Source organism: Panthera pardus, unplaced genomic scaffold (genome assembly GCF_024362965.1).
Source record: "Panthera pardus isolate Hobbes unplaced genomic scaffold, ASM2436296v1 HiC_scaffold_22, whole genome shotgun sequence".
NCBI classification, from domain to species: Eukaryota; Metazoa; Chordata; class Mammalia; order Carnivora; family Felidae; genus Panthera; species Panthera pardus.
Genome location: NW_026526788.1, coordinates 10,538,679 through 10,556,861, shown reverse-complemented (window position 1 = coordinate 10,556,861; position 18,183 = coordinate 10,538,679). Strand labels below are relative to the sequence as shown.

At 40.9% G+C, this 18,183-nt stretch overlaps 1 protein-coding gene across 21 annotated transcripts in view; it reads left to right on the top strand.

Annotated features, from left to right (window-relative positions):
• The first annotated feature begins 573 nt into the window (after positions 1-573).
• The window catches only part of LOC109255385 (zinc finger protein 25-like), a 35,380-nt gene continuing 17,770 nt past the window's right edge, over positions 574-18,183 (top strand). For 8 of the 21 annotated variants that reach the window (XM_019430003.2, XM_053910164.1, XM_053910148.1 and 5 more), the window contains exons 1-4: positions 713-1,785; positions 3,547-3,657; positions 8,942-9,909; positions 11,042-11,100. In XM_019430003.2, the coding sequence (XP_019285548.1) occupies positions 11,086-11,100 (15 nt within the window). In that variant the 5' untranslated portion in view covers positions 713-1,785; positions 3,547-3,657; positions 8,942-9,909; positions 11,042-11,085. The other 13 variants (XM_053910150.1, XM_053910149.1, XM_053910162.1 and 10 more) reach the window with 13 other exon arrangements.

Genomic DNA, 18,183 nt, shown 5'->3' with positions numbered 1-18,183 from the left:
ATTCCCTATTCACAAGAACTGATAACTGATACATGCTTTCCTATTAGTTTTGTGTCTAAATGATACTCCTAGTTCTTTTTAGTTTTGCAATCTTTTATTGAAGTTTCTATTTTCAATCACAGAAAAAAGGGAGCACTCACATACCATTGTCTATATTGGACAAATTTCACCTTTTGCCGTATTTGCTTTATCTTATGTTTGCTGAAATATTTTAAAGTAAGTTAGGTATATTTCACTCCTTAATACTTCAGTATGTATCTCTAAAACTAAGTACATTCTTTAATAGCGCATCTATACTCAAATTCCCATAATTGTCCGCAAATGTCTTTTAAAGATTTTTTTTTTTTTTCCAAAACCAGGACGCAGTAAAGGACCACAAATTACATTTAGTAGTTCTTCTATGTAGGGCCAGAACCACAGACCTGCCAGAGTAACAATCTCCATACCCTTTGAATGGGATAGGTTTCTTTACATTTTTATTTACAGGAGTGCACGCGAAGGATTATGGTAGACGTAGTCTTGAATTTTATTTGCTTACCCAGCAGTACTTGCGCCCTAGCCGTGGAGAGTGCTGCGCACGCGCAGCTCCGCCATCTTCCTGGTGCCCCTCCTGCGCCTACAGGTTTAGCGAAGCCCTATATTCCGTTTCCAGATTTCCCAATAACTCTCAAGGTCCTGGTTGCCCACCTTCTTAACAGCAGAGGTTAGAGCGTGGGCCGGGTGGGAAGCGGCGTTGACCCGCGGTGGGGAGGAGCGGGACCCCAGACAGCGGGCAGGGGCGTCCAGGTTCGCACCATTGGCTTGAGTTCGAATGGCCCCCCAGCTCTAAGAGGGTGGTTCTGCCGGAGCGTCCGCGAGACGGGGGTGGGGGGCGTGCGCATGCGTGAGGCTGTGCTCTGTTTGCGTGGAGAGCCCCGTGACTTTTGAACTTGGCTTACAGCTCTGTAACAAGTGCCGTGAACGTCATCACCTTTGTTTTTGTCCTCAGTGGCCCCAGTATCTAGGGGGACAAGAAGTTCCAAGAGGTGCAGATTTGGGGTCCTGGGTGAAGGTTCCAAATATGAATTTGCCTTCTAATCTTATATCCTAATTTCTAAAGAACCCGTGGGTTCTTGTGAAGTTAAAGACCTGGGTCTCCAGAAACAAATCGCATCCTGAAGAGACCCTTGGGACATTTGATCCCTCCCCAGAGTTTCAGTCCCAGAAAGGGGTAGATCCTGGAACTGCAGGGCATAGCATAGGAATTCTTTGTTTTCCTGTTGCGTAAGGTGCCACTGTAACCGAACTAACCTGAGTTCACTCCTTGGCGAGTGACAGATGCAAACTACACCAGGTCGAGTTGTACAAAGGAAAATTTGCAGCAGATAAGGAGCTCATGAGGCATAACTTTCAAAGCCTTGACTCCCTGAGTAAGGTTGAACGGGTTCCTTTTATTTAGGGTTAGGATGAATATTTAGAAAGGGGATCTTTGTCATTGTATTGTAGATGGAGTAAGGTCCTGCAGTCGCCTTAAGGCAACCTACCTATACTCACACACATTCTGTGTTATGTAAATGGTACTCCTATTTGAACCAAGGTGTTAGTATTATAATATGGTGGTTGCCCCACCTTCTAGAGGTCACTCCATGATCCCGCCTGCTCAGGGTTAAGCTCAAAGTGGTCCTGGCGGTGTTGGGGCAGTTGGTATTGGGGCATTCGCTATCCCTTGACAGGTGATTCAATTTCCATTTGCCTGCGTTTAGAGAGGCCGGAAAGAGCTTAAGGAAAAATGTGGGACAGAGATTGGTGAGTACAAGCTGGTAAACAGTAAAGGTTAGGTGTTAGGGTCTAGCAGGTGACAAATCCCTCCTCTAGTTTTTTGGGGTTTTTTTTCCCCTCTTCATTCTTGGGCACAGGGCAAAGGCCCATCTTCTGTAGTTGTTTCCTGGTGGACATGGGCTTGGTCATTAGGATTGTTAGTGGAGTAGAATTTTCCCTTAGCTCATTTTAGATATGTCTGTGGATCACCAGGTTTAACCTCCAACTACTCATATATTTGTGTTATGACCATCTGTAATTTTTGGCCTTCCTGAATTTGCATTTGAATTGTACCAGCCAGTTAACTGTGCAAGGTCCAAACAGCAGTAAGAGCAGTCGGATTATTCGTGGCCACAAGAAAAGGTGATCAACAAATTAAGGTGTACATACCCTGGGTGTCCTGGGTGTGCACAGGCTTTGCAGGCTCTACTGAGGTAAAGCCAGTTAAGCAGTTTTGGGCTCCAGGAGACTAGGGTCCATTCCCTGTATTACTTCGTGATTTACTGGATCTCAGGCCCTCATCCTCAATGCCTTGGGTGGCAAATAAAGCAGTTCCCAAATCCCCTAGGTCTGGCCAGTCCTGTTCATGCTCTCCGTTTGATTTTTCCATGTCCCAGCAGTACTGTGATATTTCTTTTCTGCACACTAATGAGTTTTGTTTGGAGAGCAATCATCATTAACGTCAAAGGTAAAAGGAACTGTAGTTGTTGGGTCTTGGCTATCATTCCCTATGTCAGGAGTATACTTGTAGCATGGCCTTTGCTTTGAGGTGGAATTTAAGTATCATGTTATCCTCTCTGCATCATTAATAACTGGAGTAAGGTGGACACTTTGAATTGCCCTGTGGGAATGGCTTAGTTGTATAGCTATGGAAGGGGGGTTTTCAAAGGATTTAGGGGAGCTCATAATGAAGTGAATGTTATGGTCATTTTTTATCGGGTGGAACACAGGCCATACGGTTCTTTAGTTTGTTTCCGTTTACTATGATCCTTCTTATATATTTTTTTTTTAATTTTTTTTTTCAACGTTTTTTATTTATTTTTGGGACAGAGAGAGACAGAGCATGAACGGGGGAGGGGCAGAGAGAGAGGGAGACACAGAATCGGAAACAGGCTCCAGGCTCCGAGCCATCAGCCCAGAGCCTGACGCGGGGCTTGAACTCACGGACCGCGAGATCGTGACCTGGCTGAAGTCGGACGCTTAACCGACTGCGCCACCCAGGCGCCCCTGATCCTTCTTATATTTACTAGAGAATTTCGCTCCCAGGGATGCTTCTCTGTGTTTATGGCTTTTGACATCTCTAGCATATTGGTGACAAGAACTAATATTAAGAAGGTATTCGTTATAAAAATCAGAACAAAGTAGATTGGGCTAGATCATTAATAATCACGGAGATAATGATGGTCTATTATGGGACCTGACAGCAAACAATACAGGCTGAAGAAAAAAGAATTATTTAGAGTTGGGAAGCCTTTTTCTTTTCTTTTTTAAGTTTATTTATTTTAGAGAGCAAGTGAGCGAGGGGTAGAGAGAAGGAAAGAGGGAGGGAGAGAGAATCCCATGCGGGCTCTGCACTGTCAGCGTGGAGCCTGAAGTGGGCTGGAGTTCACCCGAGCTCAAAACTCTCAAACTCTCAAACTATGAGAGCACAACCTGAGCCGAAGTTGATCGCTTAACCGACTCAGCCACCCAGATGCCTGGAGAACTCTTACTCTTTGAGGCTGCACTTATCTTGTGTCTCTGGAACAGAAGTCTCAGGCCCGTGAGTGGTTCACTGGAGTATCTGTTGTCATCTGGCACTGGTGGCATCTCCTTCTGGGTCTCTGGTGCAGACGCCTTCTTTACCATGGTGGATCTAAGGTACAACTCCCTCTAATTTTAAGGAGGGGTGTGTGGTTCCTAGTACTGCGTGGGGCCCTGTCCGTATAGGGTATAGGTGATTCTGAGGTGACCCACTTTTCCAAGTTTGAGGTACACCCAGTCCCCAGGGTAAAGCTTGATCTCCTTGGCTAGAGGGAGGCCGAAATTCCCGTATTTGTTGAGCATGTCCATCACCTGTCGGGGATTAAGTATATGCTTAGTGTCTACAGAAACCTCTGGGTCTGGAGGTAAAAAAAAATCAGAACCTTTTGGGAAGGGCCTCTTGTAAGTCATTTCAAATGGACTGAGCTTTAGTTTGCCCTTTGGGGCAGCTCTCATTCTGGTGAGAGCTATTGGTAGTATCTTTAGCCAGTTTTCCTGTGTTTCCTGGCATAACTTTGCCAGGGTGTTTTTCGGGGTTCTGTCAGCACATTCTGTCTTCCTAGAAGACTCAAGTCTCCAAGCAGATTGTCACCTCCACTTGATATTTAAGGTCTTGGCTATCTCAGAAATAATTATTGATGTAAACGTTGACCCGTTATTACTTCGGATTGACCGTGGCAATCCAAATCGAGGAACTATCTCTTATTACGGCCTTTCTTATTTCATTAGCTTTTTCTTTCCTACAGGAAAAGGCGTCAGTCCATCCAGTAAATGTATCTATACACTCCAGAAGGCATTTAATCCCTCCAGGGGCCATTGGCATTACAGTGAAGTCTGCTTGCCACGCCTCCCCTGGCATTGTCCCCCAGATTTGAGTTGCTCTAACCAGAGGGAGTACCTAAGGTCTGGTTTGTACATTTTGTCCAGCAATAGGCACATTGGTTTGTTATTTTCTCAATAATTTCTTTCACCTTCAGGATGCTCATGATCTTTATTAACCACAGGTATAAAGCTCCTTTACCATAATGGGTTGAGTCGTGTGCACTCTTAGGGAGGCCCCAGGCAGTCAGCTTGGGTACCCAGATTCTTCCATTGTTATTTATCATCCACCCTCTGATTAAGAGACCATTGGTAGCCCAATTTTAAGCCTCCTCTATCTCCTGGGGGTAGGTGGAGAAAACTTATTTAGTGATAGAGACAGAATTAGAGCTAGCTGCAAAATCTCCCTACTTGGCAACCCTTTTTGCGGCTGCATCAGCCAAATTATTTCCCTTTGTTATCTCTGAATTTCCCTTTGGATGGGTTCTACAATGAACCACTGCCGCTTCTTTAGGCTTCTGTACAGCTTCGAGCCGCCTGTGCATTTCCTTGCCATATTGAATTTCTCTGTGGTTGCTGTAGTCCTCTTTCCCTGCATGTGGCTCCATGGACATGCATTATAGAGAAGGCATATTTAGAATCAGTGCAAATGGTTAACACCTTGTCTTTACCCAACTGGAATGCTCTGGTTAGTGCGGTTACTGCTGCTGCCATTTGGGCTGAGGTGCCTGGGCCCAGGCCTTTAGCTTCTCTAGGAGGGTTTAAGGGTACTACTGCATATCCTGCCTTCCTAGTCCATTTTGTGTAAAACTGATTTCTTCTGCACTGGATAGACAGGTTCACTCTTGAGATCTTTGTGGCTAGAGTAAACTTGATCAAACACTTATGGACAATCATGGATAATCATCATCAGGGAGTAGGGTGGCTGGATTTAAGGTGTGACATGGCCTCAGTTGTGTCTGGGGGGCATCTCTCAGCATGGCCTGATACCATAGCATTCTGTTTTGGGACAGCCACTGGTATATCCCTTGCTTTCCAGTAAAGTGGAAACCTGGTGTGGGGTCCAAACAGCCATAGGTTGGCACGTAGTTTTTCTTTTTTTATCAAGATACACTGCTACAGCTCTTAGGCAAGGGGGCCAGCCCTTGGCCATCATGTTCAATTGCTTAGAAAAATATGCCACTGCTCTTTTTACAGGCCCAGCATTTGTTTTAATATCCCTACAGTTATTGGTTGCCTCTCATTAACATGCAAATCAAACGGCTTAAGATCTGGCAGTGTGAAGGCTGGAGCCTTCCTAAGCAGGGCTTTAAGTTTATTGAAGTCTTGGCCCCAGGACTTATCGCATGCAGATGAATCTGTTTCAGATCCCCAAAGCTTATTACTAAGAGGTTTTGCAGTCATCCCCAAAGCAGGACTCCAAACACGGCAAAAGCCAGCCATTCCCAAAGACTTATGCAGTTGTTTGCGGGTTTTTGGTGGGGCTAGCTGACATACTACCGTTTTTCTCTCTTGGAGGAGGCTTCGCTGTCGTCTTGAAATAAACCCCAAGTACTTTACAGGTTCCTTAGAATTTTGGGCCTTTTCCTTTGAGACCATATACCATGTCTGCCAGGAAATTTAACATGGATCAGCTGTTTTTGTCAGAAACTTTCTGGGTGGGACTAGTTATTGAAATATCATCTACATATTATAATACAGTGCTGTTTTTCTAAATTTAACTCTCTTAAATCTCATCCCAGAATTTTCCCAAAGATGGTGGGGGAACAGTTCAGCAGTACTGTTGTGTTTGATGGGAGCCAGGATCTTCCCACTCAAAAGCAAATAGTTCTTGGAATTTAGAATCTAGTGGGATGCAGAAAAAGGCACCCTTTAGACCTGACACAGTGTAATATTTGCCGTTACTCAGTAAGTTGGTCAGTAGAGTATAGGGATTGGGTACTATAGGATGTATGTCTCAAACAGCTTCATTGACAGCTCTGAGGTCTTGAATAAATCTGTATTCCCTACTTCTGGCTTTTTAATAGGTAAAATTGGGGTGTTACCTAGGGATCTACATGGCCTAATCAACCCCTGTGTTAAGAAGATCCCTTGTATAACATCTGGTTTTAAAGGGTATTGCCTTACCTGGGGCCAGCAATCTAGCTGTCTCAATTTTACTTTTACAGATGGGGCATTAATGGCATGCCCCCACCTGCCCTTACACCCAGACTTTTCCAGTTGACTTGGCTTAAGGTTTTTTTTGGGGGGGGGGGGGTGGTGGGGATTTCCTCTCTTTTAAATACTGGTATATGTTGTAATAATGCCATGAATTCGGTTCCTTGGTATCTAGGGAGTTGAATTTGTAATTTGCCCTGTCCTGAACTTAGAGTGACCCCTGTTTTGGCTAAAATATCTCATCCTAAAAGAAGAATGGGACATTCTGGCACAGATAGAAAACAGCGTTTTAACATGTTTTATCTTATTTCACAAGTCAAAGCCTCTAAAAACTTTGGTATCTTCTTTTCCCGAGACTCCTTTTATATTACAGTTTTTGTTAGAAAGGCTACCCTTCTGGGTGTTCAGTACAGAGAAAGCTCTGGAATCAGGTAAAAATTCAACTAGCTCTCCTCCTATTGGTAAGGTCACCTGGGACTCCTCGTAGGAGATGAGGATCTAATGGTCCAAGACCAGCTGGGGAGCCCCATGGCCCTCTCATACCTTCAGTGAGGGACAAGTGAACTGATTCAGCTTTGTGCTTCTTCCTTTCTTTCCAAGAGCAGTCTGAGCAATCCTGTTTCCAGTACCCTTCCTGCTTACAGTGTGCACATTGATTGGACCCCAACTTTGTTTCTGGTCTCTTGGTCCGCGGAGGGGGCTGGGAGCACTCACCCTCGGGGTGTCTTTCCTTCTCTTCTGTAGGCTGGAGAGCTACCATCAAAGGAGACCTTGCTTTCTCATTTTCTGGTCTTAACGTCTTCCATCACATTCTTTCTATTGAACACCTTGAAAGCTAGTTCTAGAAGCTGAGGGGTTAGTTTTGAGACTCACTGCCAAATTCTGGACTTTCCTTTGAATGTCTGAAACAGGTTGAGGTATGAACTAGGTTATTAAGGACCATATAAACTATGCTGAGTCTCGGGGTCCCAGTTTGTATTTCATCTTGAGCAATTTTGCAGCCTTTCCGTAACGGCTAATGGATTCTCATCTGTCCCGTGTTGAATCTCCCTTAAATTTAAGGGACCAATTTATACGAGATATGCTTATCTCCTTCATAGCTTTTTATAAATATAATTTATTGTCAAATTGGCTTACATACAACACCCAGTGCTCATCCCAACAAGTGCCCTCCTCAATGCCCGTCACCCACTTTCCCTTCTCCCCCAGCCCCCATCAACCCTGTTTGTTCTCAGTATTTAAGAGTCTCTTATGGTTTGCCTGCCTCCCTCCCTCTCTGCTTGTAACTTTTTTTTTCTTTCTTTCTTTTTTTTGTCCCTTCCCTTCTCCCATGGTCTTCTGTTAAGTGTCTCAAGATCCACATATAAGTGAAAACATAGGATATCTGTCTTTCTCTGACTGACTTATTTCACTTAGCATAATATCCTCCAGTTCCATCCACGTTGCTGCAAATGGCATGATTTTATTCTTCCTCATTGCCAAGTAGTATTCCATTGTATATATAAACCACATCTTCTTTAACCATTCATTAGTTGATGGACATTTACGGTCTTTCCATAATTTGGCTATTGTTGAAAGTGCTGCTATAAACATTGGGGTACCTGTGCCCCTATGCACCAGCACTCCTCCATAGCTTTTAAGAAAAGCCCTGATATGCCCTAAACTTTGTCTCCCATCATGGGAGTGGGGATCCCACTCAGGGTCAGCTCTTACCACTGCTGCCTTGTTCGGTCTTCGAGGATTTGATCCTGGCTGATTATCAGCTTCTTGTCTGGCTTATGCTAACAAAGCAAATTTCTCTCGTTAAGACAGTGGTTAGCAAAGCTTGAATATCTGCCTACATTGGATTGTTGGTAGAAAAGACATCCTGCATTAAATTTGTAAATTAATCAGGTCAGCCCATAGCCCTTTAGTGTGTGCCTTCCGGTTATACAGGTCTGAGGTAAAAAATGGGATGTGAACATTATAGAGACTCCTGTCTCTTTCAGACTCCATCGGTCTCTGTCTGTCTCAATGGGAACATCCCATCCCTGGCTTAAAATTGATCCCTAATCTGGTAGTGCTATCTGGCAAAGGAGGATAAAGGGATACAGGAGACATAGGGGAAAGTTTGAGGAGGTTAGTCAAGGTTTAAGGGCTGGTGCTTATAAAACTGGGGGAGCCAAGGCCTGAGTACCAGAGGAATAAGGCAGAGGCTGATTACGATCTAACGACTTGGAGGAGATGGCAATCTGGGCAAAGATTCCCTGACTTTAGGTTTTCTGGAGCAGGTCTTCTCCATCAGAGAATATAGGAGGCATTTTTAGGGTTTTAGGTTCAACCGTCATTTTCCAAATCTTAGAATTCCTTTGCAACCCCACATTTTGATACAATGCCATAAAACACTGACCATATGAAATCTCTTCCCATTTTCTCTCTTTTACAGAATAAGCTCAGAAGAAAGTCCTATGTTTTCAGGTTAAGGGAGGGTATTTGAATAAATGCTTTCCATTTCTGGAGGTTATAGCCCAACGGCCTCTCCTTCAGAATAGAATTCATCCCTCCCATATTCTGGGATTCTTTCTTAGGGTTTCCTCTTACCCTCCACAAAGTAATTTATAATGGTTAGTGGTGACACAAATGCCAGGCAACCTCACCCACAATATGTATGAGACTCAGTTGACTTAAAACCAGGCTCACAAGGAGAGAAAGTTAATGCTAAGGCGTCTGAGTGCGTGTGGGTAGTTGTGCCTTACAGAGTAGCGGCTGGGGCACAGGCTGCCTCTTCCATCCCCTCAGTGTCCAGGTGGTCCCAAAGGATTTATTGGCAGAGTGACTCAGGGAGAACCTGGTTTAGATTCAATAACTCAAGGCACACTTCCCTTTTTAAGAGGAAAAACAGAGCAGTACAGGTGTCCCCAACAGACAGATCAAACGGGTCAAACGGGTAAGATGGAGATATCCTTTACCATGACTGATTCTAGACTAGTCTCAGATGGGCCACTTTCTCGTTTGCCAGGCTGAGGCACTCAGCCTCTGAGTGGCCAGGTCTTGTCCTGTGCCACTCAGGGATGTCTGCACCCGACTCTAATTGAGTGTTCAGTCCCCCAGAGTGTTTACTGGAGAGGCCCTGTTCTTAACTGACTGCCGGCCTGCCAGGCTTTGTGAGACAACTCAAAGAAGATGCTCTTCTAGTCACACCATAGGATCCATACCACCTACCTACCTCTGTGGAGAGATTTCAGAGCAAGAGGCTCAGGGCAGCCACAGTTCTTCAAGGGGTCAGCAGCATCAGTCCAGAGGCACAGACCGCACAAAGGGAGAGTCCCCTCCAAGAATTCCTCTCCCAGTCCCCAGGGTGGATGCGTGAGCCCGGATGAACCGCTGCCAACTGCTCCATCGGTGGGGAACCAGGTAAGCAGACGGCAGGACCTCAGAAGGACAACAGTCCCATCTGCATTGCCAGATTTGTAACCCAAGTAACAAGAGTTTGCTCCTTGGTGTGTCCCAGATAGAAACTACATCAGGTGGAGTTGTTGCACAAAGAGGGCCATGGGGAGTGACTTCCAAAACCTGATTCCCCAAGCAAGGGTAAATGGGTTCCTCTGTTTAGGAATAGGATGAATATTTAGATAGGGAAGCCTCGTCCGCCACAGCTCACACACACACACACACACACACACACACACACACACACACACTCTCTCTCTCTCTCTCTCTCTCTCTCTCTCTGTCTCTCTCTCACTCACTCTCTCTCGCACGCACTTTCACTTTAATAAACTTTCCCACTGTGTTGTGTCTGTCCTTGAGTTCTTTCTTGTGATGACACCAAGAACCTTCAGCGACATCTTTGGGAGGGCTCTGGGGTCAAGGTTCCGTGGCCCAGGATCTCCCCAGTTCACCCAGCAGCAATTTCTATATATCCCATGTTAATTTTCCCTATTTTTAACATCTTACGTAAGTGTGGTACATTTGTCCCAATTAATAAGCCAATGAAGTCTGTATTTTCTCATATTTTCTCAGTTTTTCTGTAATGTTCTTTGTTCTGTGTTCCTTTCTAGGATACTGTACTACATTTAGTAGTCTTATCTGCTTAAGAGCCTCATGGCTGTGATCAGTTTCAAAACTCTCACTTCCTAATTAATTTCCTTCCTTTTACTCATATCTCAGTTCTCTAGGCTATTTATCTATCAGTATGGTAAAAATACTATATTTCTTCCCAACTCTATGCAGTGACATCATGTGGGTAGTTTGAAATTGGCCATGGCAGGAGTATTTATGCCTCCAAAATTGGCAAAAAAGTCAGAGCTTTTTTTAAAAAAAAATTTATTTATTTTTTTGAGAGCCTGTTATTAGATATTTTCCTCTGTTGGCACTACCTCTATGTGGCCGTCTCTTTTCAGGAGCCAATAGGACAGTGTCCCATAGGAAGGCATTTTACCCACTGGTGTACAGAGTATTTGTAGGCAGGTAAATCCAGGAGCTGTAGGGGAGGCAAGATGTAGGGGAGTCATTTATGACTCATCTCTGTTTTGTTACTTCTCAGTTGTATCTGCACAGGACTCTATGCTTTTGTAAGAACAGCAGAAAATGGACAAATCCCGGGTGAGTTGTTTTTTATTATTATTTCCTACTTTGTTTACATTAGATCTTCTGAATAAGGTATAGCCATTAAGACGTAAATGTAGAAATAGGTACATGTCAACTTAGGAGGAAATATGGAGTAGCAGATTAGTAACAGAGCTAAGGGCACAGTGTGGCAGTAACCTTCAAGTGCTTGAAGTTTCTATGCTGAGCTCTACATTTGTCTTGGATAGCAGTAGCAACCATTACTATAGGAAGTAGCAAACATTCTTACAGGAAGTGCAATGAAAATAAGAATAAACCATAATGATTCTTAATGGGACATAAAGAGTGTCCTGAAACTGAAGTCTGAGAACATGGTAGAAAGAGAGGACATATTGCCAAAGCATAACTGGTTTAGATTATCAAGAGATCATACTACTCAGATCTAAACAATGAGCTGTTCATGGTCCACTCAAATCTGGGATAAAACCTTCTAGTATCTTGAGAAGTGATGAAGGGCAATAGAAATAATTTACTGTAACTCTTCATGAAAATGGTTTTGGTTTTTGTTTAGAATTTCATGTGCCGGTTTTCAGCAGGAAGTTCAAATTATATTCCCTGGAAAATATTTCTGCACCTCGTGTTTCCATTTTAACCCATTGCGTGCAATTTTGGTTCTTTCCCATCACCTGCTTGAATTTGTTCTGGTGAAAATTCACCAGTGAATGTGATCTTATTGCTTGGCAACATTTCTTCTTTTCCAATAAAGCATTTAATATTTTAAATTTCCATCTAAGCACTACTTTAGTTGCATCTCACAAGTTTTTGTAAGTTGTGTTTTCACCTTGATTCTACGTAAAATATTTTCTATTTCTTTTGAAACTTCTGTTCAACCTTTTGAACTTCTGTTCAAGAATTGTGTTATTTAATTCCCAAGTAATTGGAGATATCCAGAGATTTTTCTGTTATGGATTTCTAGTTTGGCCAACAAACATAATATGTATGATTTCCTTCCTTGTAATTTCATCGAGATTTGTTTTATGGCCCAGAATACGGTCTATTTTGATGACTATCCCATTTGCACTTAAAGTATATTCTACAGTTGTGGGGTGGCATGTTTGGTAAATGTCACTTAGGTTTAGTTAAGTGATGGTGTTGTTTAGGTCTTCTGTAGTCTTTCCAATTACCTCTTTACTTCTGTTAATTACTGAGAGAAATATTGAAGTCTCCGACTATATTACTCTGTTTCTCCTTTCAGTCTTATCAGTGTTTACCTCATATTTTGAAGATCCTTTGATAGGTGATATATATTTGATTTTGTCTGGGAAAATTGACCCTTTATCATTAAAGTAATGTGCCTACTTATCTTTGATAATATCTCATATAGTCTATTTTGTCTGATATTAACATAGCTACTCCAGCTTTCTTTGGATTATTGTTTATGTTGTATTTCTCCATTTATCTTTTTTTTTTTTTAATTTTTTTAATGTTTATTTATTTTTGAGAGAGAGAATGAGACAGAGCGTGAGTGGGGTAGGGCCAGAGAGAGGGAGACACAGAATTGGAAGGAGGCTCCCAGCTCTGAGCTGTCAACACAGAGCCCAATGTGGGGCTCAAACCACGAACCGTGAGAACATGACCTGAGCTGAAGTCGGACGCCCAACCGACTGAGCCACCCAGGCGCCCCATCCATTTATCTTTAATGTATGTATTTTTATAGGTAAAGTTGAGTTTCTTCTAGACAGTATGTAATTTGTCCTACTTTTTTTAAAATCCAATCTGACAATCTCTTTATCTGGTATGATCAGAATGTCCACATTTAAAAATTGATTATTGACATGGTAGGTTAAAATCTTCCATTTTGCTAGCTATTTTTCTATTTGTTCTTTATCTTTGTCTTTTTCTTTTCTTGGATTTTAGTTGAGTGTTTTCTATTATTCCATTTTATCCTTGCTATTAACTTATTATTTATATCTCTTTTTTTAAGTTTTAAAATAGCCAAGGACTTGGGTGCCTGGGTGGCTCATTTGGTTGAGTGTCTGACTTTGGCTCAGGTCATGATCTCACCTTGAGTTTGAGCCCCGCATCGGGCTCTGTGCTGACAGCTCAGAGCCTGGAGTCTGCTTCAGATTCTGTCTCCTTCTCTCTCTACCCCTCCCCGCCCCTCACTCTCTCTCACTTTCTCTCTCAAAAATAAATAAACATTAAAAAAAATTTTTTTTAAATAGCCAAGGACTTATAACACACATTTTTAATCAGATTTATTAATTTAAACCAAATATTAAACCACATGATGGATATAGTATAATGACCAGACAACAGTATATTTCCCAGTTCTTCCTTCCTGTCCTTTGTGTTATTTTTTACTTTAACATATTTTATTTTTTACTTTAACCTGTGCTATATACCCATAGTACAGTTCTACTATTTTTCCTTTAGACAGTTTAGCAACCTACAGCCCCCATGCAACCACCAGTTTGTTTTCCATGTTTATGGGTCTGTTTCTCTCTTTTTTGTTGTTGTTAGGAGTCTTTTTTTTTCTGTTGTTTGCTCATTTTTTAGATTCTACATGTAAGTGAAATATAAATGAAATTATATGGTATTTGTCTTTCCCTGTCTGATTTCACTTAGTATAATACTCTGTAGGTTCAACCATGTTATCACAAATATGCAAGCTCTGATTCTTTTTTGTGGCTGAGTAATATTCCATTGTGTATGTATACTACATCTTTATCCATTCATTCATCAGTGGACACTATTGTTGCTTCCATATCCTGGCAATTGTAAATAAATACGGGAGTGCACATATCTTCTTGAAGTAGTATGTTTGTTTTCTTTGGGGGGATACCCAGTAGTAGAATTACTGGGTTGTATAGTATTTCTATGTTTAATTATTTGAGGAACTTGTAGATTGCTTTGCATAGTATGAAAAACAGTGGCGGCAACGCTTTACTTTCCCACCATTCTGCCCACTTTTTGCTTGGATTATTTAGGGTTTTTTAATGTTTTTAAGAATGTTTTATATATTTTGGATATTAACCCCTTATCAGACATGTCATTTGCAAATATTTTCTCCCTTTTATTTGGCTGCCTTTTTATCTTGTTGTTGGTTTCCTTCATTGTGCAAACGCTTTTCAGTTTGATGTATTTCTGTTTATTTTTGCTTTTATTTCCTTTGCATAAGTAGATTGATCTAGAAAAGTATTGCTAAAGTCGATATCCAAGATATCACTGCCTATATTTTCTTTTCAGAGTTTTATGGTTTCAAGTTTTACATTTGGGTCTTTAATCTATTTTGAGATTATTTTTGTCTGTAGTGGTCCAGTTTCTTTCTTTTGTGTGTAGCTGTCCAGTTTTCCCAGCAGCATTTATTGAAGCAGATGTCTTCCCCATTGTATATTCTTGCCTCCATTGTCATAGATGAAGTGGTAGTGTGTGTGTGTGTGTACACGTACACACACACAGACACACACATACACATATAGGTTTGTCTCTGGACTCACAGTTCTGTTCCATTGACCTACGTATGTATTTTTGCAACAGTATCATACTGTTTTGATTACTCTGTCTTTGTAGTATTTCTGGAAATTTAGGATTGTGATACCTCCAGCATTGTTCTTTCACGACATTGCTTTGGCTATTTGATATCTTTCATGGTTCCATACAAATTTTAGGATTTTTTGTTCTAGTTTTGTGAAAAACAGTATTGGTATTTTGATAGGGATTGCAGATCTGTACATTGCATTGCATAGTATGGACATTTTATTTTAATTTTTTTTAATGTTTATTTTTGAGAGAGAGACAGAGCATGAGAGGGGGAGGGGAAGAGAGAGAGCAAGGGAGACACAGAATCTGAAGCAGGCTCCAGGCTCTGAGCTGTCAGCACAGAGCCCAACGTGGGGCTCGAACTTATAAGCTGTGAGATCATGACCTGAGCCGAAGTCGGATGCTCAACCGATTGAGCCACCCAGGCGCCCCGTTTTCTGTTTTGTTATTAACGCAACAGATTTATATGATTGATTTTGTATCCTGCAACTTTACTGAATTCATTTATTAGACCTAATAGTTTTTTGCTGGGGTTTTTAGCTTTTTCTATATGTAGTATTATATCATTTGCAAGTACTGACAGTTTTATTTCTACCTTACCAATTCAAATGCCTTTTATTTCTTTTACTTGTCTGATTGCTATGGTTAAGAATGCCAGTACTATGTTGAATAAATTGATGAGAGTGGACATTCTTGTCTTGTTCCTGATCTCAGGGCAACAGCTTTCAGATTTTCACCATTGACTATGACATTGATTGATTTGTGTATATTGAACCATCCTTCCATCCCTGGAAGAAATCCCACTTGATTGTGGTGAATGATTTTTTGAATATATTGTTGGATTAAGTTTGCTAGTATTTTGCTGAGGATTTCTTTTTGTGTGTGTCTTTGTCTGGTTTTTCTATCAGACTAATGCTGGCTTCAGAGAGTAAATTAGGAAGCATTCCTTCCTCTTCTGTATTTTGGAATAGTTTGAGAAGGATAAGTATTAAGTCTTTAAATGTTTGGTAGAATTCACCTGTGAAGCCATCTGGTCCTGGTCCTGGACTTGTGTTTGTTGGGAGTTTGTTTTTTTTTTTTTAATTTATTTTTGACAGAGAGCTTGCATGAGCCAGGGAGGGACAGAAAGAGAGAGCATCCCAAGCAGATTCCATGGTGTCAGTGCCGACCCTATTGCAAGGCCTGATTCTACGAACTGTGAAATCATGACCTGACCAGAATCAAGAGTCGGATGCTTAACTGACTGAGCCACCCAGGTGCCTCTGTTGGGAGTTTTTTGACTTCAGTTCAGTTTCATTTCTAGTAATTTTTTTACCAGGTTTTTCTATTTCTTCCTGATTATGTCTCAGAAGATTGTATGTTCTAGGAATTTATTCATTTTTTTCTAGATTGTCCATTTTTTCTAGGTTGTCCAGTGTAACTTTTATAGTAATATGATCCTTTGTACTAATGTGTCATTTTTAACTTAGCTTCATTTCTGATTTTATATGTTGGAGTCTTTTCACGTTTTTTTTCTTGATTAGTCTGGCTAAAGGTTTATCGATTTTGCTTATTTTTTCAGAGGACCAGCTCTTAGCCTCATTGATATTTTCTTTTTGTTTCTTTTTAGTCTTTATTTCATTTATTTCTGCTCTGATCTCTATTATTTCCTTCTTTTGTGCTAACTTTTGGGTTTGTTTGTTTTTCTTTTTCTAGTTCCTTTAGATGTTGGATCATTTATTTGAGTTACTTCTTGATTTTTGAGATAGGTCTTTATTACTATAAATTGCTCTTAGTATTGCTTTTGCTGTGTCTCAAAGATTTAGGACTGTTGTGTTTTCATTTCTGTCCAGATATTTCTTGATTTTGTCTTTGATTTCTTCACTGACCCATTGGTTGTTTGGTAATATGTTATTTAGACTTACATTTAGATTTTACATATTTGTGTTTCCTCTAGTTTTTTTCTTGTAACTGATTTCTAGTTTTATCCTTTTTTGGTTGGAAGAGATACTTGATATGATTTCATTCATCTTTAAATTGTTGAGACTTGCTTTGTGGTCCAGCATGTGATCTGTCCTGGAGAATGTTCCATGTGCACTTGAAAAGAATGTGTATTCGGCAATTTGTGGGTAGAATGTTCTATAGATGCTGTTGTGCCCATCTGGTCTAATGTGTCATTCAAAGCCACTGTTCCCATATTGATTTTATGTTCTAGCGATCTATGCATTGATGTAAGCGAGTTGTTGTAGTCTCCTACCATAGTATTAGTGTCAGTTACTCTTTTCATATGGTAATATTTCCCTTATGTGTTTGGATCCTCTTTACATTGGGTGAATATATTTTTTCAATTGTTGTATCCTTTTGTTGGGTTTGATCCACATCCCTTTGTTATTGTGTAATGACTGTTTTTGTTTTTTGTTACCGTCCTTGTTTTAAAGTGTATTTTGTTTGATTTTGATAATCCCTGGTGCTTTTAGAATTATTATTTCATTTGCTTAAAGTATTTTTTCCATTCCTTCACCTTCAGTATCTTTGTTTCTTTAGTTCTGAAGTGAGTCTTTTTTTTTTTTTTTGACGTTTATTTATGTTTGAGACAGAGAGAGACAGAGCATGAAGGGGGGAGGGGCAGAGAGAGAAGGAGGCACAGAATCGGAAGCAGGCTCCAGGCTCTGAGCCATCAGCCCAGAGCCCGACACGGGGCTCGAACTCACGGACCGCGAGATCGTGACCTGAGCTGAAGTCGGACGCTTAACCGACTGCGCCACCCAGGCGCCCCTGAAGTGAGTCTTTTGTAGGCAGCATATAGTTGGGTCTCGTTTTTTTATCCATTAAGTCACCCTATGTCTTTTTATTGGAACATTTAGTTCATTTACATTTAAAGTAATTGTTGATAGGTATGTACTTACTGCTGATTTGTTAATTGTTTTCTGGTTGTTTTGTAGTTGTTTTCTGTTCCTTTCTTCTCCTGCCCTCTTTCTTTGTGGTTTGATGGTTTTCTTTAGTGTTTTGCGTGGATTCCTTTCTCTAAGTTTTTTTGTGCATCTGTTATATGTTTTCAGTTTGTGTTTACCATGGGGTTCAAGTACAATATCCTATGTGTATGGTACTCTATATTATGTTGAAGGTCGCTTAAATTTGAACATATTATAAAAGCACTAAATTTTTACTCCCTCTTCCGTGTTTTACGTATGTGATGTCACATACCTTTTTATTTTGTGTATCACTTGAGTAATTTTTGTAGATATAATTGATTTTGCTATTTTTGCATTTTAACTTCCATAGTGACTTTATAAGTAACTAATCTACTACCTTTACTATATGTTTGCTTTTACTAGTGAAATATTTTTCTTTCTTAATTTTCCTACTTCTACTTGTGACCTTTTGTCTCCACTTAAAAGAGTTCCTTTAAAATTTCTTTTGAAGCTGGTTTAGTGGTGATGAACTCTTAACTTTGTTTTCTTTTGAAAACTCTTTATCTCTTCAATTCTAAGTGATAGTGTTTCTGGGTAGAATATTCTTTTTTGTAGGTTTTTTTCTTTACAGCACTTTGACTACATCATACCAGTCTCTTCTGGCCTGTAAAGTTTCTGCTGAAAA